This window comes from Drosophila persimilis, unplaced genomic scaffold (assembly GCF_003286085.1).
Source record: "Drosophila persimilis strain 14011-0111.01,24,50 unplaced genomic scaffold, DperRS2 tig00000002-arrow-pilon, whole genome shotgun sequence".
In the NCBI taxonomy this organism is placed as follows: Eukaryota; Metazoa; Arthropoda; class Insecta; order Diptera; family Drosophilidae; genus Drosophila; species Drosophila persimilis.
This window is the reverse complement of record NW_020825289.1, coordinates 18,131,529-18,149,413: the sequence shown is the minus strand read 5'-3', so window position 1 is coordinate 18,149,413 and position 17,885 is coordinate 18,131,529. Positions and strand designations below refer to the sequence as shown.

The window sequence follows — 17,885 nt, the reverse complement described above, 5'->3', positions numbered from 1 at the left end:
TCTCATAAAAGCAAGTATTTAAAATAAGCCAGTCAAGTAGAAAGTTGAATCAGTAACCATATAAAATTATGTGGGCAGGGCTAAAGGATCTATCTAGCTAGAAATATTATACGGAACATCAGAAACGAGTAATATGTATAATAGAACTTGAATTCGTCAGTATATTTTCGGTATATTTTTAAAATGAGACGGTATATTTTGGTATATTTCTGAGGGTCGCACGGTATGTTTTTATCACACTGCTGCGCAGTGTTGCCATTTTAGCCTATTTAAGGCTAGATCTAGCTTATTTGAAAACGGAAAGGCTTGAAAAATTATGAAAATACTTATAGCCTTAAATCTAGCCTTTTTTAATTTCACTCTGTTTATGTTTGCCTTTTTATATCCTACATATATTTTTAGGCAAATCGAACCTCTTGAACAAACCTCTTGAAGAAATCGCTTTATTTGCCATTGAAATTTTAAGTCTACCGTGGTCAAATGCTGCCATTGAACGTGTAATCAGTCAAATAAATATCGTTAAGACCAAGCTTAGGAACAAAATGACTGTTAAATCCTTAAACTCAATATTAAATATAAGGTTTGTTTTAGTAATATTTAATTGTCTGATGAATACGACTATAATTCTTTTGAATTTTACAGATGTGGATTGCGCCGTCATGGCAAATGTTGCCCCAACTACCAATTACCGGAGAAATATTTAAATTTAATACGTTCCAGTAATAGCGAGTTGGATAAAATTATAACACAATTAGAAATGTGTTTTTTTATTTTTAGCCTATTTTTTTGCCTGTTTTTTAAAATTTTTAGCTTGTTTTAGCTTGTGTTTGTGTGAAATCTAGCGAGTTGGATAAAATTATAACACAATTAGAAATGTGTTTTTTTATTTTTAGCCTATTTTTTTGCCTGTTTTTTAAAATTTTTAGCTTGTTTTAGCTTGTGTTTGTGTGAAATCTAGCTTGTTTTGACGCTCAAAATCTGGCAACACTGCTGCTGCGCAGTTCATTAAAAAAATAGATTTCGAATTCTGTGCAAGTTGCATTAACAACTAGATTAGTTTTATACAACACTCCAAAGGTACATCTAATAATAAGTGCTCAAACGAAAATGATAGTGAAAGCAGAAAACCATGAGAAACAATTGTGCATATTTCCAAGCAGACATCAAATAAAGTGGCACACCACATAAACCAAGGCATATACACACACACACACACACACATTGACATTGACTGTAACCGCAGCCATATGTACTATATATGCATATGTGTACTTATGTATACACTTAAACGAGTAGATTGTGAAATTATAAACATAATTAATGCCTGGTGATTTGTTTTTGTTGCAGCTTGTGGCACCCACCTCTGTCTGCGGGGCGTGAAATGTTAAGGATTCACGTCAAAATGGGTCCGCAACGTAGTCATCATCCCAGCAACAACAACAACAGCAATGGCACCGCCACCAGCAGCAATGGCAATCGCCAGCACAAGGAGTTTACGTGCTGTTTTGGTCTGCATGTCCATACGGCCACCCTGATGATTGGATTGTGGCATTTGGTAAGAAACTCAATTACCACCCTCTGACCTTTACCCCACCCACACACACAGCTGCAGCAGGCTCCTCAAAATGTGTATACACAGCTACATTCCCACGCATGCAAGTTGTTGCCGCTTCATTTTTGACCCTTTTCAGTGTCAAGGAAGGGAAAAATCAATCGACCATGCCTGCGCAGTTCCTCCAAAACTGCACGCATCCAGCAGCTCTAAAACTTTCGCACTGCACACGTCCAACTTTCCCTGCGTGGGTTTTCCTCCCCCTGTGACGTCAATCCGTGCGTCATCTGATCGGCAACAGTGCCAGCGAAGATGGGACTTAGCATCCCACTATGGAAGTGTCGGTCCGGATCCGTGCCTGGCAAACGGTATAGTGCGATTACACAAGCCCTAAGGTGGGCCTTTTGTGCAGCCCCCGGCTGAAAGTAGCCCCTACTACAGCCCATTGTGGAGCGGTGTCGCCTACACATGACTTGGCATAAGCAATTGGCATAATTTGTGTATTTCAGTGCTCGTTCCGCCTCTTATGATTGGGGTCCCCTGCGACACGCTTTCATAGCAGCTCGCCGCACCGCACCACACCGCCTCACGTTTTGCAGTAACAAATCGTTACATGCGTCGCGAAAATGATTACAGTTTGAGCAGCAGCAGCGACTGTGGGGCTCTGAAACCTTGTCGATGGTGTTCCGTTTCACTTCTTATCAACTTCAAGTGCAATTTAATACCACTTCGGGTCCCAGTTTCCCCTTTTCTTTGTTTGCCCCTCCAATTCGAGTCGAGTATCGGCTGTTCAAACGCTCTTATTTATTTATTTATTTGTGTAGCGTATAGCCGCGAATTTAATATTCCGATTGGATCATCATATAGTGATGCAGTCATCTTGTGACCATCTGACTGATCCAACTTGGTTAAGGTATCCAAATTAGAATTATAACAAACAAACCATGCGCCTCCATTTAAGTGTCGCATTAAAGGTCAATTTGCAGTCAAAACAGAGCCTTGAACCTGATGTGATGTCTAAGCACGGGCCATATGTGCAAACAGTCACCGCCAGATACCAGATACCAGATATCCGAATCCATGAGCTGTTCCATTTATTTTTAAAAATCCACGTACTCGCCAGATGATATGCAAACATTTCCCCTCAGATATGCATACAGGCGAGTATGTACCACATCTTTCTGTTCGGTCAACAGTTTCAACAGCGAGACAGAAGGCCGCCATAAATTGGAGAATTGTTAATTCAACTGTCACTTATCAGCACACAAATCGCAAATCAAATCTACTGAAGTTTCCTTATCTGTTGTGGTTTTTTTTTCTTGCCAGCTCGCCTGCCAGCTCATCGTCATGATAAGCCATAGAATACCCAAACACCTGCGAGATGTTCAAAAAATGTGTTTAATGAATCTGTATCTATCTCCTACGATATGAGCTGGCATTTGCCTTTCCAGTCATTTTGAAATAATATTAAAACTACATTTTTCGCACAAGAGCAATTTGAAATGATTGCTCCTTTCCAATGAGATCGCTTCCAGAAGAAGCATTCGACAGAGCTTGTGCAAGATTCGAGTGCAATGTACCACGGAGCAGAGAGCGATTACGAAGAATCTGATTCCTATTCAGCGAGCACCCCTTTGAGCTATGACGAAGAAGAGAGCCTGGTGGAAGAAGAGCAGGAGCAGACGGAGGAGAGTAGCAGCTCTGGGGACGTGGAGAGCGAGGAGAATGGCCTAGTCCTGCTGTACAAGAGCCCAGCTTTTAATTGTCATTCGTCCCCGTCCTGGCGCACGAACGCTGGCGAGCCTAACGAGCGCACCCTGTTCTCCTTGGGCTATGCCGCATCCGACAAGTGGTCGACACTGGAAGCTAATCCTTGCCAAATGAAGAACAAGCCCAATCTGTATACACTGCTGCTGAAGCTGGCCAAAAATCGTTTGAGGACCGATTCGGTTGTCAGAATCGGCGAATGTCAGTTCCCAGTGCATCTCATGGTTCTGCAGAGCTACTCACAGTCGTTTCGCGATACCGCCCACGATATTGAATTGGAGCTTCCAGAGGAGTACGTGACCGCAAGGAGTTTTGGTCTTATCTACGAATGGATGCTTACGGACAAGCCGCTCCTGCCTCGATTGGGCCTGCTGGAGGTCCTTCGAGCGGCAAAGTTCTTGAAGATCACACAGCTGGTCCGCCAGTGCGAGCATTGTCTGATAGATGGCTGCAAAGAGAACGCAGCCGCTTTGCTGTACGTGGAGGCGAGGCGCCTGAACATGGAGCGATCTCAGCGACGTTTCCTTCTGCGAATTTCAAAGTTCTTTCTGACACTCGTGGCCTCTGAGGAGTTTCTCCTTCTGCCGCTGAAGCCGCTCCTTCTTCTGCTTAATTCGAGTATGCTCGGTGTCAACTCGGAGCTGGAGGTCCTAATGTCTGCAGTGCGCTGGTTGAATTGCCGGTGGCCTCAGCGCCAGGACAAGGTAAAAGAGGTCGCATCTTGTGTACGTTTTGCTTTGATCGCGCCCTGGCATTTGGTACGACTCCAAAATCCGGAATTATCTACCTTGGAAGTGCTGAGGGTTGTCACTGACCCGACTGTGCGTCAGCTGATCCACGATGGCATTGCCTACACAACCACGCGAATCTACTACGGCGCCGACCAAGAGGGGTTCAAAAATCATCTCCTCAAATCTGCCATGAGCATACCAGAGCCAAGGACTTGGATCTTCGACCCCGCCTGCAGCCATCACCATCGCATTAACTGCAAGTTGGCACTGGACTTTTCCTACCAAGCGTTCATTGGATACCTCAACCGCCTGCAGGTCCAGCCCAAGCACTACTGGAAATCGCTGGAGTCGGCAGTGGCTCCAAACGGCGTCGAGTGCCTTAGCTGCCACCACTTAACCCAAAGGTTGCAGCCCTTGGCCCCAGCTGACCATCGCTAAACCCGTTTCCGTTGTATTCATTTGTTGCGAAAATTTTTAATATATATCTTGATACCCATTCCATTGAATTGATCCTGTCTTAGCTCATTGTTCCCACATAAGCTTATACGATGGTATAATACAGCGTAGTATTCATGTATCCGTCTCCGCCTCACTTGCAGTTCCTCAACATTTTGGCCCTGAGCGTTCTTGCGGTCATCTGGCGCAACCCCGAGATGATGGACGAGTTGGAAAGCGGCAGCCATGACTACACTGTGGATCTCAATGCACCGGCCTTGCCGACGCCCCTGAGCAAAGTGGATCCGCCCTACGCCTACCGCGACCATTCCCTCAACTATCGTAAGCGTGAGCGTAAGCAGTGACACTGAGTGGATCCGTGGATGAATTACTAATTATCGTTTTCGGTTTCATTCTATGCTTGTAGAGAACTTTGACATGGGCGGACTGGTGTGCACCTGCATGATAGCCATCACACTGATGATGATCTATGGAACCATCAAGGGGAAACCGTCGCATCTGTTGCCCTTCTTCTGTCTGCAGCTGTTTGACTTCGCCATAACGACGTAAGATCATTTTAAATCGCTTTGTGGGCAACCTCCCCAGCTCTTTCTTTCCCGTTGCAGCCTCACCGCCGCTGGCTATCTGTGCTACCTACAGGCGATCCATCGCATCATTGCCGAGTCTCACCGCTTGCCCTGGCGCGAGAAGCTGCTGGAGCTGCCGCCTGAGGAGCTTGTCGTGGTGGTTCTCGTCGTTTTCGTGTGCATTGTATTCCTGAAGGCCTACTGCATTGGCATTGTCTGGCGCTGTTACAAGTACCTGACTCTGCGTCAGCAACATATCCGCACTTTGTTCCCCTTCCTCGAGACGGGATCCGGGATCAATGGTGTGGGCGGCACCTTTGGGGCTGAGGAGCGTGCCTACTCCACTCTGTTGCCCAACTATGATGAGGCCATTGCTCAGTACTTGAAGCAGGCACCGCCGCCATCCTATCAGGTGGCCATGTCCAACTACCAAGAGGATCAGGCCGGAGAAGCTGGCGGTGCTGAAGCAAATCCTGGTGTGCCCCCCCTGTTCGTGGCTCTGGATGCAGTGGCCACTGCAAACGCCGCCTCTATTATGGATGATAATGATAACATGGATAACAACAACGAAATGCCGAACAACAACAACACGATGCACGTGAATGCCAACACGCCTCCAATGCGACGCAGTGATGTTGCCCTTGGCCCCATTTCCGATGACGATGATGATCTGGAGGTGATCGACGCAGGCCTAGATACGATGGAGAGCATTCCACCGCCGCCGCCGTACAACGATGTGGCCGATGCCGAAGTGCAGGTGCCATCCCCGTCCGCGGTAGATCGTCAGGTCAACATAACACCTGGGCGCAATGAAAGCCAGGCCTAAGTTGTGATTTCTTTAAGTTTGTTTCTCACTATGTAACCGTGATGTGAGCGCGTGCTCGCATTACTAGCATCCACATCCTCGTCTTGCCCAGCCGCACAACGTTTTTTTGGTTATCATTACTTGGCTCATTCCGTTTCCTCCATCAATCAGGTGCACTCTTGCGTTTATACATATATGCTCTATATACCTCTATCTATACATATATAGTATGTATTTATGCATAAATGTGTTGAAAAGTGTTTTAGCAAATGAAAAATTTGAAGTAATTCCCATTTATAGCCGCCGCTCATTATATTGTTGTTTAAGGTAAAATGAAAACGCAAGCAGATTGTCTTTATGAATGCATATATGCTATATATATATATATATATATATATATATGGTTGCTTCTCTTTAAATTTCCAAAACCAAAAAAAGGACCGTAACAAGGATTTTGGTGTGGCCCAGAAAAGCTTCAATTCCTTTTCGGCCACGTCCGATATTCGAAAGTAGATGCAACAACAACCTGTTATAAACGTTTTCATTCGTTTAACCATGAGAATTTCAATTAGATTAAGCCCAAGTAGTTCGTTACCAGATAAATTCAATTGGCGCCCGCAGCCCACAGCCCGAAAGCCCTGTCTCTGGATATTAATATGGATGTTCTTTGTGTTAAGCTATCTCATAAGACTCTTATGCATATTATATACTCGATACTTGATACGGAACACATGGCGTACATAATCCCATCACTTACGATGCTATATATCACGCGGATTTTACTATTGTGTATCAATTAACAGCAAACGAATCGTTTTATGTGTGTACGATATCTGTCTATGTATACTGTATACTAAATATGCAAAGATATTCGAATAAATATTAGTTTGTATTTAATTCAAAATGTAATTCCTTGCATTATCAATTGCGGATCGTGGAAACGATTTCACATGCGAGAAATTGTGAGACTTCTAGGAAATATGAAAGGAATCATTAAATGAATCACATCCCTCTCGTGGGTGCCCAGTCCGATCGATCACGGCAATCGGACGCTTCCAGCTCGTCTGAGGCCGTGGTCGTGTAGGTGACGGAGTTCTACGGTGAGTCAATCAGACTTTCCATGACTTGATAACGATTCTGAGCTCTTCTCCTGGCCCACACCAAGCGATCGTAGAATTCGAGGGAAGTCCCGCAGCTAAAAATACCCGATGTTGTTTTTCATGTGTGTATATTGTATTTTTAAGATTTTATTTGCATTCAAGTTTTTTTTTGTGTTTTTTTTTTTTTTTTGCTTTTCATCGACCTTGATCGCCTAAGCCTTCCAGTTGGCCCAGGTGCGGATCTCGTTCCAGATGTTGGTGCCGGGGCACTCGGTAGCGCTGACCTGACGGTGGCCGTACAGAGTGTAGCCGGAGATGATCTGGCCGCGAGAGACGGCGTCGGCGAGGAGACCCTTGGCGGCGGTGATCTGGGCGGAGGTGATCTTGTCGGTGTTGTAGTTACCCAGGAAGGAGATGCCAATGGACTTGGAGTTCCAGTTGGTGGCATGGGCACCCACCACGTTCCAGCCGCGACCCTCGTACACGTTGCCATCGCCGCCGATCAGGAAGTTGTAGCCAATATCAGCCCAGCCGAGGGAGTCCATGTGGTATGCCTGGATGTTCTTCAGCTGGGTCTGGCAAGCGGCTTGGGTTGTGCAGTAGTTGCCGGCGGTGTGGTGGATCACAGCGTAGCTCAGGGACGACGCCAGGGTAGTCTTGCTGGTGGCCGAACGGCCTCCCCACTGCGACTTGCTGATGATGGTCACACCCAGAGCGGCCTGGGCGCAGAAGAACACAGCCAAAAGGACGAGAGCTTTATTTGCCATTGTTGAAGATCGATTGTGCATTGTTCCACTCAATGCCGCCTTATATACCCCATCGAATCGAACCCGAGCAGGCTTATCGCCAGCGATGAACAGGCGCGCGAGTCAGTTGAGTTCGCGCGAGCTTAAATCTGATATGGCGGCTATCTGGAGCACATCCTGATATGGCCGTAATGACGACCAAATCGGACTTCTAATCAGCACAAGTGGCACTAATTAATTTGTCTAGAAATTCCCTGCAGTATGTTTTATACCGTGCGGCCTTTCGAAGACAAGACCTATAAAAGCTCAATATTCAAAGACCTTTTATAGGAACAGATGTAATCCGGATAAATCTGTTGTTTTTCGAAGTAAAAGTCTACAGGACATTGGGCCTTGAAGCTCGACTGAAAGCTTTCCTATAAAAGATGACGCAGTCGCAGTGCCATGGCAGCGTAATGGAATAATAATCGTGTAATTTTCTCCACAGACAGACTACAATTTACGATTTGCACATTCCAAGGGTGTAAGATATGTGGACATCATACGATTTTGAAATCTGCTTCACGCTATAAATTGTATTTATTTAGTTTTTTTTTTTTGTTATCAATGTGATATTATGGGTTTTATACTAATTTATGAGCGTCTTGAAAACGATGAAGTGGCTGATATGATTTAAATCAAATTCTCACACCAAATATACACATATAGGGGCGTAGATGAGAGGATTTCATTTGGAATTTTGATTAGATTTCTGTCCTCCATCATTATTTTGTACAATGGTTAGTAGGGGGCAGACTCTGTACATTCTTCCCCTTTAATGCACACGCCTCTGATGTGAATAATCGCAAGATAACTGATTTATTTCATTCTCATTTATATTTGGATGACGTAGATACTGATACTCGTACCACAGGACTGTTTGACGGTGTGTCAGATATGGCCAGACCAGGCGAACGACTCATTTGCGCGTCACTGGTTCCGCGAGAACCAAGCTGGTCAACTCTAGTCAGCATACAATACACCGTTAGAAATTGCCAGCAAAAGAACCACCTTAGTGTGCGATGATCAAGAGTATAGTATTGTAGTGTGTTAAAGATTCGGTTAAGCGTAGCTAAATTGCGGTGTTAACAAAGAGGTACAGAAAATCATATATACTCGTAGGAGACTCGGCACACAACCCACGCTTCACCAATATTAATATTTCGGACATATTTCTAATCAAGTTAAAGTCACGAAAGGTATAGGAAAAAGAAAGCCTGCACTTTGCAGGGGGAACTACATGTCAGCATAGAGAAGATTATTCATATGTAGTACTTAGTTGATTTACTTATTACTGTTTTGTTGTCTGGCAAAAATATTTACTCGTCGCCATTGAAGGGACTAATATTTAAATTAATAAGTATTGCAATTAGAATCAATCAGAATCTCGGATTAATGAAGGTTTTTTTTGGGATTGATCGACCATATAGAGAGGTAATCATTAATATGTTTCAGTTCCACCTGAGCGATAGTTGGCCCAGGACTGAGGGCGACGCGCCATCTATCGGAATTCCAGGGAGGCTAGATGGTGTATGGTGATATCAAGGGGAGCGGGGATGCTTTACTGGGGATAGAAGAAATACGATAGGATTAGCTAGATGTATTCGTGAGGGTGAGAAGGGATAAATAGACGTGAAAAATATCAGAAAACGTGGACTGAGCTATTGAAATCATAGAGCGGACCAAGGATTGTGCGGTTAAGACCAAAATATTAATGTGAGTACCAAAAAAAAACGCGGGCCACTCATATAGGGTTAGACGCAGTTTATTTTGCTCATAGCCTGCCCGGAATACAGACACCGGAACCGGGCCAGAAAGTTTCCTGGAGCAGAGTGAGAGTGCCGTCCGTATATTATAGAAGACTACACCTGAACGCCTGTTCCTGTTCCATTTGCGAAAAGTGCGTGACGTTAGACAGTGGGCAAGAGGATGGAGGCGATTCTAGGCATGAAAAAAGTAAATATTTACCTCCAAACCTGCATATAACATCAATCCCGCATGAGTAATGGTATCCCCGTCATCGTCTCAGCACAATCATGTATTTACACAAAGAGTTATAGTTGATTTATTTATCCAGATTTGCAAAAACGTTTTGGTGTTTTTGGTTAGTGGTAATTTTTCTTATATTTATCTATTTATTTATCTACACGCAGTGAAGTTAAATTCTAGATTTGGCGGGCGAGGGGAACTACCCAGCTCTGGGATCGAGAGCTAGCCGGCGTTGACCACAGGGAACCAAGCCGAAATGTAACAAATAGTACGATTATAAGGCGGGGGAGAGGTGCAAACCACAGTTAGGTCTTTGGGGTGCGGGGCCTGACTCTCGCTGGAGGGGAAGCCACTTTACTTATTCCCGAATGAACAAGGAAGCACGGGGCAAAAGGGAACCGAGATTCATCTAGAAACTGAAACCCTGACTATACAAAGATCTGCAAACTTTTCAGAACTAAATTGTTAATGAAGATTTCGTTAATGAGAAGGCTCTTCAAGATGCGGTTTCGTTTTGATCCGCTACCAATTGTGGAGCTCTCCGGCCGACTTTTGGGTTCAGTGGCGGCAGTGTACTGTGCATTACAATTTGTTGCTACATTGCACGTCTTAAATCAAAAACTTTTCGAGTGCAATTCCTAATTTCTTAGATGGAATTTCTCGTTGTCCCTTGTCCGGCCCCGACTTCGTGCTCTCTATTGTTAAAACGAAGCCGTCTTCTAGCCAGCTTCTATAAAAGTTTAGCTCAACAATTTGAGCGTGAGATGTGCGACGACGACTTAATGATATTCTACAAGTTTCTCATGCTTGAATGGCTGTTCAGCGGCTTCCATCCATCCACACATCCTCTTATTTTGCCTCCCCATACGTCTTGGCCTCGTTGGAAGCGCGTTGCTTGCTAAGCGAAAATTTGAAAACTTTTTGGTCAATTTTAAAGAATGAAATACTTTGACAGCTCGAACGTGAGTGTTTGGCTGGCAAACGAAGATGGAGAGCGGGAGCAATATCCCCGCCATCGTTCCCCACTTCGGGCAAGCCATGGAGTTTCCTTTTGTCCAGTACTTTAGACATTTAAATGACAGCGATCCCTAAATGGAATTCCAAACGAATCACCCATGTGTTTACTCGTCTACTTGCCAAAAACTCCCCTAGATCATTGAAGAATTACAGTTTCCTATTAATTTTATTGATATTTCAGTGGGCAAGTCTAGCCGGACCAGTGGGACCAGCCGCGGATCTCGTTCCAGATGTGGGTGCCGGGGCACTCGGTGGCGCTGACCTGGCGATGGCCGTAGAGAACGTATCCGGAGCTGATCTGGCCACGGTTGACGGCGTCGTTGAGCAGTTCCTTGGCAGCGGCGATCATGTTTGGCTCCAGGGTGTCCCAGTTGTAGTTGCCCAGGAAGCTGATGCCAATGCTGTAGGGGTTCCACTCGGCGGCATGGGCACCCATGCGGTTCCAGCCACGGCCCTCGTACACACTGCCATCGCCGCCAATGAGGAAGTTGTAGCCGATGTCGGGCCAGCCCAGGGAGTCCATGTGGTAGTTCTGGACGCTGCGTAGGACAGCTCCGCACGCGGCGCGGGTCTCGCAGTAGGAGCCGGCCGTGTGATGGATGATGGCGTAGCCGAGATAGTTGCCCAAGGCTACAGTCCAGCTGGGTGCACGGCCGCCCCACTCCGCCTTGGAGACGACGTAGACGCCTTGCGCCATGTACTGGCTGCACACCAGCACGGCGAGAAGAAGAGCAACTTTGGACACCATGACTATAGACTGTGATGGTTCTGATGAAGAAGCCCTTCGCCGCTGCGGTGCTTTTATACCAAACCGATCCACTGGAACGGGGTCTTATCGAGGCATATAAAACTGATTTACAATACCACTAATCATTAATTGGCGTTGGGGGAAGAACCTCCGAGCTAGCCTCGTCACAGGTCTCTGATTTATAAGATCGGCCATTCCAATGGGGCTTAGGTTTATCAAATCACATGGGCGGCACATTGACTGCCTAGTTGTTTGGTTTTTTGGTGGGTTTTCTGCTAGGAAATAGGTCCTTTTGATTTTATTTTGGATCCACATGAAGATCTTTGGAGAACTCATGAACCACGTTCCACTCAACGCAGGCGGCAAAAATGATAAAAATTAAGTACAAAAGAAATGAGAATACCCCAGCTGAGCGGCGCGCGATGTAGTTGAAAGTCAAGGTCCAAAACAACATGGATATGACGGCCACATTCAAAAAGATGTAACAGTTCATGCCATGCTTTCCAATGAGGAACCAAGCAGTGCCGTGGCGGACCGTCTCCTGAAGCAGAATAGCCAATCCCATGCTAACCAATATATCTTCATTAGGGGATTGGGAAGTTAGCGCAATAGATACGGTACGGGCTACACTACCATGTCATGACTTACTAAAGATGGGGGCACCAAGTATAGCGCCCAGGGCCAGTTGTTCGTACCCCTCCAAGGCCAGAGATACAACCACAATCGTATCATCGATGGAACCGGCCATCGAACGGAAGGTGACGGCGACGAAGCCCTCGGAAAGGTAGACGATCAGTCCCGCAATGCAGCACAGGATCTCCAGCTCGGCAGCACAAATCCCCATTATTAGCAGACAACCGCCGGCATTCAAGCCAAGGAACATCTATCGAGGGATGCGCGAGTAGGAGTACGAGTATTAGGTTAATTCCAGGCGCTTCGCTATGGGTTTGAAGTTCAGTACTCACCGAATGGTACACGGGTGGTATATCGGTTCGGGAATGAACGAATACAATGATAGCCAGGGGAACTGTAATGCAAAGACTCCACTGGGCATATGCGAATTGAGGTATAATAACAAATCCAGTGAATTCATTCAACATGATTGCTGAGGTAAAGGAGAATCAAGTTACATATGTGAGAGTGGAGAGTGAGAGTGTGTGCCGAGAGCAATACTATATATATGGACTTACAGTGAATCAGAGTGATCCCAAATAAGGGGGTAGTGATTATCTGGATGCAGTTGAGCAGCTTGCACCAGCCGTGCCTGTAGATCTCGTAGTCCACAACGGGCAGAAATAATGTACAGATGAGTTTTATAGGTGCTTTTAATATCATCAAGATCCGCCGCAAATATCCGACAAATTCCCATCGCTCCAAATCTATGGGCATCAGGTTCTCTAAGAAATCTGAGAAGAGAAATCGGTTCCTCGAATTAGTCCTCGAATACAGTACCGTGCGTGTTTCCTCAAAATCCACTTCTGGATTTGCTCCTTTTGGATAGGATGTGGCGAATCCCAATGAAATCCTCCGGCTAGATTTCAATGGATTCTCGCTGGAGCCTCTCCAAGAGAGACTTCGTCGTTTATTCCCGTATTGATGAATTCTTATGCGATGATCTTTTTCCAATTCCTTAAGAGTGTTCTCCATTTTCCTTATCTGGTAATTTCGTTCCTCTGATGATGACATCTGATATGCTTCATCAATCTGTCTTCGTAACGCTGGAGGCATTCCGACTGACGAAAATAAATTCGAAAAGTTTTGTGCAAAGAATACTCACAATTAATGGTCAATCGCTGCCCGATTAGATCGGTAAATATTAGGATCAAGTAAAGGACGTACAAAATGATCAGATCTATTGTAAATGGCTTGGCTTAGGGCTAAGTGTTCTTTTGAATTAAAGAATAGAGCTCCTTACAAATCCCATCTCTAGGTGTAATTGTTTTGGGACGTAACAATAAGAAAGTCAGGACTTCACACGACAGTATCAGATAGAGGAGATCCCTCATGGTGCTGTGGGGATTCATCTTGAAGGGTTTGAGGTAGCAGATCACACCGCCGCCTACCAGGATGAGAGTCAACGAATTGCTAATGGATATGGAGTACATAGGGGCCTCGGACCTCACTGGCATCATGTTTGCCAATGCCTCCGGAAGGGTATTGCCCAAGGCGACCAGCGTAGTCCCGGCTATGTACTGGCTCATGCCCATCTTCATCGCTATAATCTTCAGCATGGGACTGAAACTAAGGGATAGCTGGACATAAGCAAAAGAACTTCCCCTCAGATAAGCTCACTCACTGAGAGTCCACGACATTGGAAATAAGGACCATCAGGCAAAGGACTAACACCAAGATAAAGAATAGCGCGATCAACTCTTCTATCCTGCGTCGTATTTTCAGCTCGCAGTACAGAAGGGAGAAATAATTTGACAAAGTCGAGACTATGTCGCACTCGTGCACCTTGTGGGCCAACGCGCATCGCTCCTCAAAAGCATACTCCATTATGGCAAAGCAGCTCATCTACGGTGTACACAAGTGAACAAAAATTTAAGTCCACTTTCTTGTACAAATCGGAAATCACTTACCTGATCATATCGAATGGCGAACGGGTCAACATTATGGGTTCCTTGTGAATTATTCATTGCCAAGCGATGTGTATACAGATTGCAGATGTGTATGTAGATTGAAATATAGTTTATTGCTGTTGTGATTGAAACAGAAAAGCCAAATATTCATATCCTCGTATTTTAACATTTGACTCTTTCGGTAGCGCTCCATTATGAATTTCTCGACTAAATACAGTCTACCGTAACTCCAGAGGCATTGCAACGGCAGGTGCTACTCCGTCATTGCGAGATTACAGGCCATCTGATATTGGTTATTCTCATTAGGAGAGTTTCGAGCTTTTCGGATTTTTACAGAGACAAAGTTGGTTGTGCAGTTCCCGTCAGTCTGTTAACTAATTCGAAACTCAATTCTAGTCTACGCTCTAGTTGAAGTAAACAAAGAAACTGCACAATGTCTGTTAAGAAATTTAATGGAAGTGATTCTAGAGTTTCCTATGAATTCGGTCACTTTCTATTGGATGTAAGTAGCCTGCTGTTAATTCCTGCAACGAGTACGCACAGCACATTTTCCATATTCCTGTTGCAGATGAGCTGTACGATGGTGATGAGACTCCCTTACAGCAAGCGTTGCAAGATGGCCACGGAAGTGCAGAATTGCGAGAAAATCGTGAATATCTTCCACTACTTTAGGATGATGTACTGCTCGTTTAAAATTACCGATCAATTTATGGAGATTTGCGTGATGTTTTTATTCGTTCTGATATGCCTCGCATTTCTGGAGCTTATGTCATCGAGCATTAGGCTATTGTAAGTGGATGATGTATTTGACTTTGATGCATTTCCGTTCGTTCATTTGTTTTTTTGGATAGCTTTACTCCTGCCTTGAAAATCGTCTCTGTATGGCTGCATATGAACGAGTACCTGACGGGTGTTACCCTACTGTCCTTTGGCAATGCAATACCGGACATTATAGGTAATCTGGCGCCAATTAGGGGCAATGCGTCGATATTTTCTATCGTCATTGGCAACGCACTGGTCATCATACTCCTAAGTGGGGGTATTATCTGCTTTCTGAAGCCATTCAAGCTGAGCGGTTCTTGCGCCACCAGAGACCTTCTGTTTCTACTGCTTTCTGTGGAGCTTTCACGATATATGATATTATACGGCGGAAAGGTGACCATTCTGAAAAGTCTTGGTATGCTTCCTTACAATATCTTACGCTCGCACTGTTCTCAAGTTATTCCCATTCTCATTCTCAGTGGTGATTTCTATTTATTTTATATATTTATCTGTCAATATACTCGATCTCGTCATTCAGCGCCATAGCATCAGAAGTAAGTGAAAGCCATTTTTAACCAATTTCGAATTAATCGAATTTCTGGATTTTCGATCTGCATCTTCAAGAACTTCGAAGGGAAATTCATGAACTAATGGGTCATCCTCCTGGCGTGCAACGAGACCAAGAGATCGCAGAAAAACGACAAGCAATATATGAACTAAAACTTCACGACGACATGGTTATCACAGACACTGCCGATTACCGGCGTAGGGCTAAACATCGGGCCTTTAAGAATACCAATGCGGCTTTCTTTACCACATCCAAGGTGCTGGACCATCATGTGCCAGTTGACTTTGCTGCTACTGGAAAAATGCTCCATGATGACCGAAATCCGAAGAACTTGTATCTGTTCAGCGATTTCCTCGAGTCACTGAATCCCATTGATATGGAGGATTGGGAGCTGGGTGGCAGGTTATCTCGGTTATATCAGATCATTGGATGTCCACTGGTTTTCCTAATGCTTTTGGTCATTCCCTATGTGGATTATGAGAAGGCAAAGCACGGATGGAGCAAGTTGCTCAACTGCACGCAGATCATTACGGCTCCGTTCATCTACATTATCCTTGTGCATTGTATGTATTGGAGGAATGCGGTGAATCTTCATTATTCCTACCTTAGATTGTTTTCATTTAAGCAATGATCGTTTCCGAATTCAGCGGCTGGTACATCGTACTCCAATTTTCCTACGCAAAGTGGACCTTCCTTCTGACAGTGCCTTTGGCCATAGCTGTCTTCGCTCATAGTCGCACAGATCGGCCGCCCTTCTACCATATCGTAAGAAATGGCAATAATTCACATACCACACCACGCCACACCCACTTCCTCGCCCCTAGGTCTTTGTCGGCTTGAGCTTCACCATTGCCATTGTGAATATCTGGATTTGCACCTGCGAAATTGAGGTGCTAACTACTGTTATTGCCATTGTCTTCAACATATCCTCAAACTTCATGGCCATCACCTTTGGCTCAGTGTCGATTGCGGCTGCGGATATAATAGCAAACGCCACCCTCGTCCTGCAGGGCTACGAGAAGATGGTGTTTGCGGCCATAATAGGTGGACCACTTTTCAGTAAGTGGGGGGTCTAGCCTTTCTAGTGAACCGCTAACATCTGACATCTGCTCTGCTTCTTGTTTGCAGACAACATAATGAGCATCGGAATATCCCTATTGTATAATGAGGGTGTTCGCCAAGATGGCACGGCGTCTCTATACGGCACCCACGGGGAGAACTGTTACGTATTCATCATGATAACTATCATAAGCACATTGTGCTGGTGCTTCTTCTATAACTTCCTTATGCGACGTTCCGCTGGCATTTTATTGTGGTTCATCTTTTTGCTCTTTTTTATTTACACAGCTGGCATGGAGTGGGGCTTCGTGCACGGCTTCAACGATGATATCCAAAAGGGTCCCATGTAACTCTGACTTCTGATTCCTTGCAATGCGGTATTTATTCCTATTGTCCCTAATAAAAATGGGGGAGTTTTGTGTGGGTTATATGAAAACGGTCTAATGACAAATGTTTGTGCTCGGGGTCGTTTATTTATATGTCTCTATCGGAAGAACCTAGCCGGACCAGTGGGACCAGCCGCGGATCTCGTTCCAGATGTGGGTGCCGGGGCACTCGGTGGCGCTGACCTGGCGATGGCCGTAGAGAACGTATCCGGAGCTGATCTGGCCACGGTTGACGGCGTCGTTGAGCAGTTCCTTGGCAGCGGCGATCATGTTTGGCTCCAGGGTGTCCCAGTTGTAGTTGCCCAGGAAGCTGATGCCAATGCTGTAGGGGTTCCACTCGGCGGCATGGGCACCCATGCGGTTCCAGCCACGGCCCTCGTACACACTGCCGTCGCCGCCAATGAGGAAGTTGTAGCCAATGTCGGGCCAGCCCAGGGAGTCCATGTGGTAGTTCTGGACGCTGCGCAGGACAGCTCCGCACGCGGCGCGGGTCTCGCAGTAGGAGCCGGCCGTGTGATGGATGATGGCGTAGCCGAGATAGTTGCCCAAGGCTACAGTCCAGCTGGGTGCACGGCCGCCCCACTCCGCCTTGGAGACGACGTAGACGCCTTGCGCCATGTACTGGCTGCACACCAGCACGGCGAGAAGAAGAGCAACTTTGGACACCATGACTATAGACTGTGATGGTTCTGATGAAGAAGCCCTTCGCCGCGGCGGTGCTTTTATACCAAACCGATCCACTGTAACGGGGTCTTATCGAGGCATATAAAACTGATTTACAATGCCACTAACAGTCTTTTCTCCCATTCATATTATGGGCTATGATTAGGGGAAGCACCTAGGAGTAAACAATTCTCTGATATTGATTTATACGGTGGCTGCTTATCAAATCGCCGGGGTCGACATCTTGGCTGGCAATCACAGTGCTATTTCTGGTTTCTGCTATTTTCCTCCAGGGAAATACATATGTCTGTTTTGGTTGAAAGACTCTACGAATATGAATATAGGTGTT

The 17,885-nt window shown here is 45.5% G+C and overlaps 7 protein-coding genes across 9 annotated transcripts; 2 read left to right on the top strand and 5 right to left on the bottom strand.

Annotated features, from left to right (window-relative positions):
* Nucleotides 1-1,020: 1,020 nt before the first annotated feature.
* LOC6592442 (tetraspanning orphan receptor) lies at nucleotides 1,021-6,174 on the top strand. 3 transcript variants are annotated; one of them, XM_002017751.2, is made up of 5 exons: nucleotides 1,021-1,077; nucleotides 1,348-1,555; nucleotides 4,650-4,839; nucleotides 4,913-5,051; nucleotides 5,112-6,174. In XM_002017751.2, exons 2-5 carry the CDS (start codon nucleotides 1,382-1,384, stop codon nucleotides 5,896-5,898), a joined length of 1,290 nt encoding a protein of 429 aa, XP_002017787.2. In that variant the 5' UTR covers nucleotides 1,021-1,077; nucleotides 1,348-1,381; the 3' UTR covers nucleotides 5,899-6,174. The 3 variants fall into 3 exon arrangements, with proteins under 3 accessions (XP_002017787.2, XP_026841015.1, XP_026841014.1); XM_026985214.1 differs by lacking the exon at nucleotides 1,021-1,077 and having other exon boundaries at nucleotides 4,650-4,827; XM_026985213.1 differs by lacking the exon at nucleotides 1,021-1,077 and having other exon boundaries at nucleotides 4,650-4,833.
* A 911-nt stretch (nucleotides 6,175-7,085) lies between these two features.
* Nucleotides 7,086-7,744, bottom strand: LOC113565052 (peptidoglycan-recognition protein SC2). Its single transcript, XM_026985212.1, has one exon. It carries the CDS (start codon nucleotides 7,742-7,744, stop codon nucleotides 7,190-7,192), a length of 555 nt encoding a protein of 184 aa, XP_026841013.1. The 3' UTR covers nucleotides 7,086-7,189.
* Nucleotides 7,745-10,904: 3,160 nt separating this feature from the next.
* On the bottom strand, nucleotides 10,905-11,531 carry LOC6592443 (peptidoglycan-recognition protein SC1a). The gene has a single exon (XM_002017752.2). It carries the CDS (start codon nucleotides 11,514-11,516, stop codon nucleotides 10,959-10,961), a length of 558 nt encoding a protein of 185 aa, XP_002017788.1. The 5' UTR covers nucleotides 11,517-11,531; the 3' UTR covers nucleotides 10,905-10,958.
* LOC6592446 (peptidoglycan-recognition protein SC1a) lies at nucleotides 10,929-17,550 on the bottom strand. Its single transcript, XM_002017755.2, has 2 exons — nucleotides 16,985-17,550; nucleotides 10,929-10,958 (listed from the first exon to the last, which is right to left on the bottom strand). Exon 1 carries the CDS (start codon nucleotides 17,540-17,542, stop codon nucleotides 16,985-16,987), a length of 558 nt encoding a protein of 185 aa, XP_002017791.1. The 5' UTR covers nucleotides 17,543-17,550; the 3' UTR covers nucleotides 10,929-10,958.
* On the bottom strand, nucleotides 11,739-12,851 carry LOC6592444 (mitochondrial sodium/calcium exchanger protein). The gene is made up of 4 exons (XM_026985634.1): nucleotides 12,707-12,851; nucleotides 12,482-12,621; nucleotides 12,165-12,399; nucleotides 11,739-12,095 (listed from the first exon to the last, which is right to left on the bottom strand). Exons 1-4 carry the CDS (start codon nucleotides 12,849-12,851, stop codon nucleotides 11,815-11,817), a joined length of 801 nt encoding a protein of 266 aa, XP_026841435.1. The 3' UTR covers nucleotides 11,739-11,814.
* Nucleotides 13,222-14,129, bottom strand: LOC113565166. Its single transcript, XM_026986372.1, has 6 exons — nucleotides 14,099-14,129; nucleotides 13,813-14,033; nucleotides 13,580-13,757; nucleotides 13,432-13,526; nucleotides 13,294-13,368; nucleotides 13,222-13,234 (listed from the first exon to the last, which is right to left on the bottom strand). The coding sequence occupies exons 2-4, from the start codon at nucleotides 14,031-14,033 to the stop codon at nucleotides 13,488-13,490; spliced, it is 438 nt and encodes a 145-aa protein (XP_026842173.1). The 5' UTR covers nucleotides 14,099-14,129; the 3' UTR covers nucleotides 13,222-13,234; nucleotides 13,294-13,368; nucleotides 13,432-13,487.
* Nucleotides 14,532-16,988, top strand: LOC6592445 (mitochondrial sodium/calcium exchanger protein). The gene is made up of 8 exons (XM_026985632.1): nucleotides 14,532-14,600; nucleotides 14,667-14,887; nucleotides 14,950-15,275; nucleotides 15,340-15,414; nucleotides 15,485-15,991; nucleotides 16,054-16,193; nucleotides 16,253-16,487; nucleotides 16,557-16,988. Exons 1-8 carry the CDS (start codon nucleotides 14,532-14,534, stop codon nucleotides 16,835-16,837), a joined length of 1,854 nt encoding a protein of 617 aa, XP_026841433.1. The 3' UTR covers nucleotides 16,838-16,988.
* Nucleotides 17,551-17,885: the final 335 nt, after the last annotated feature.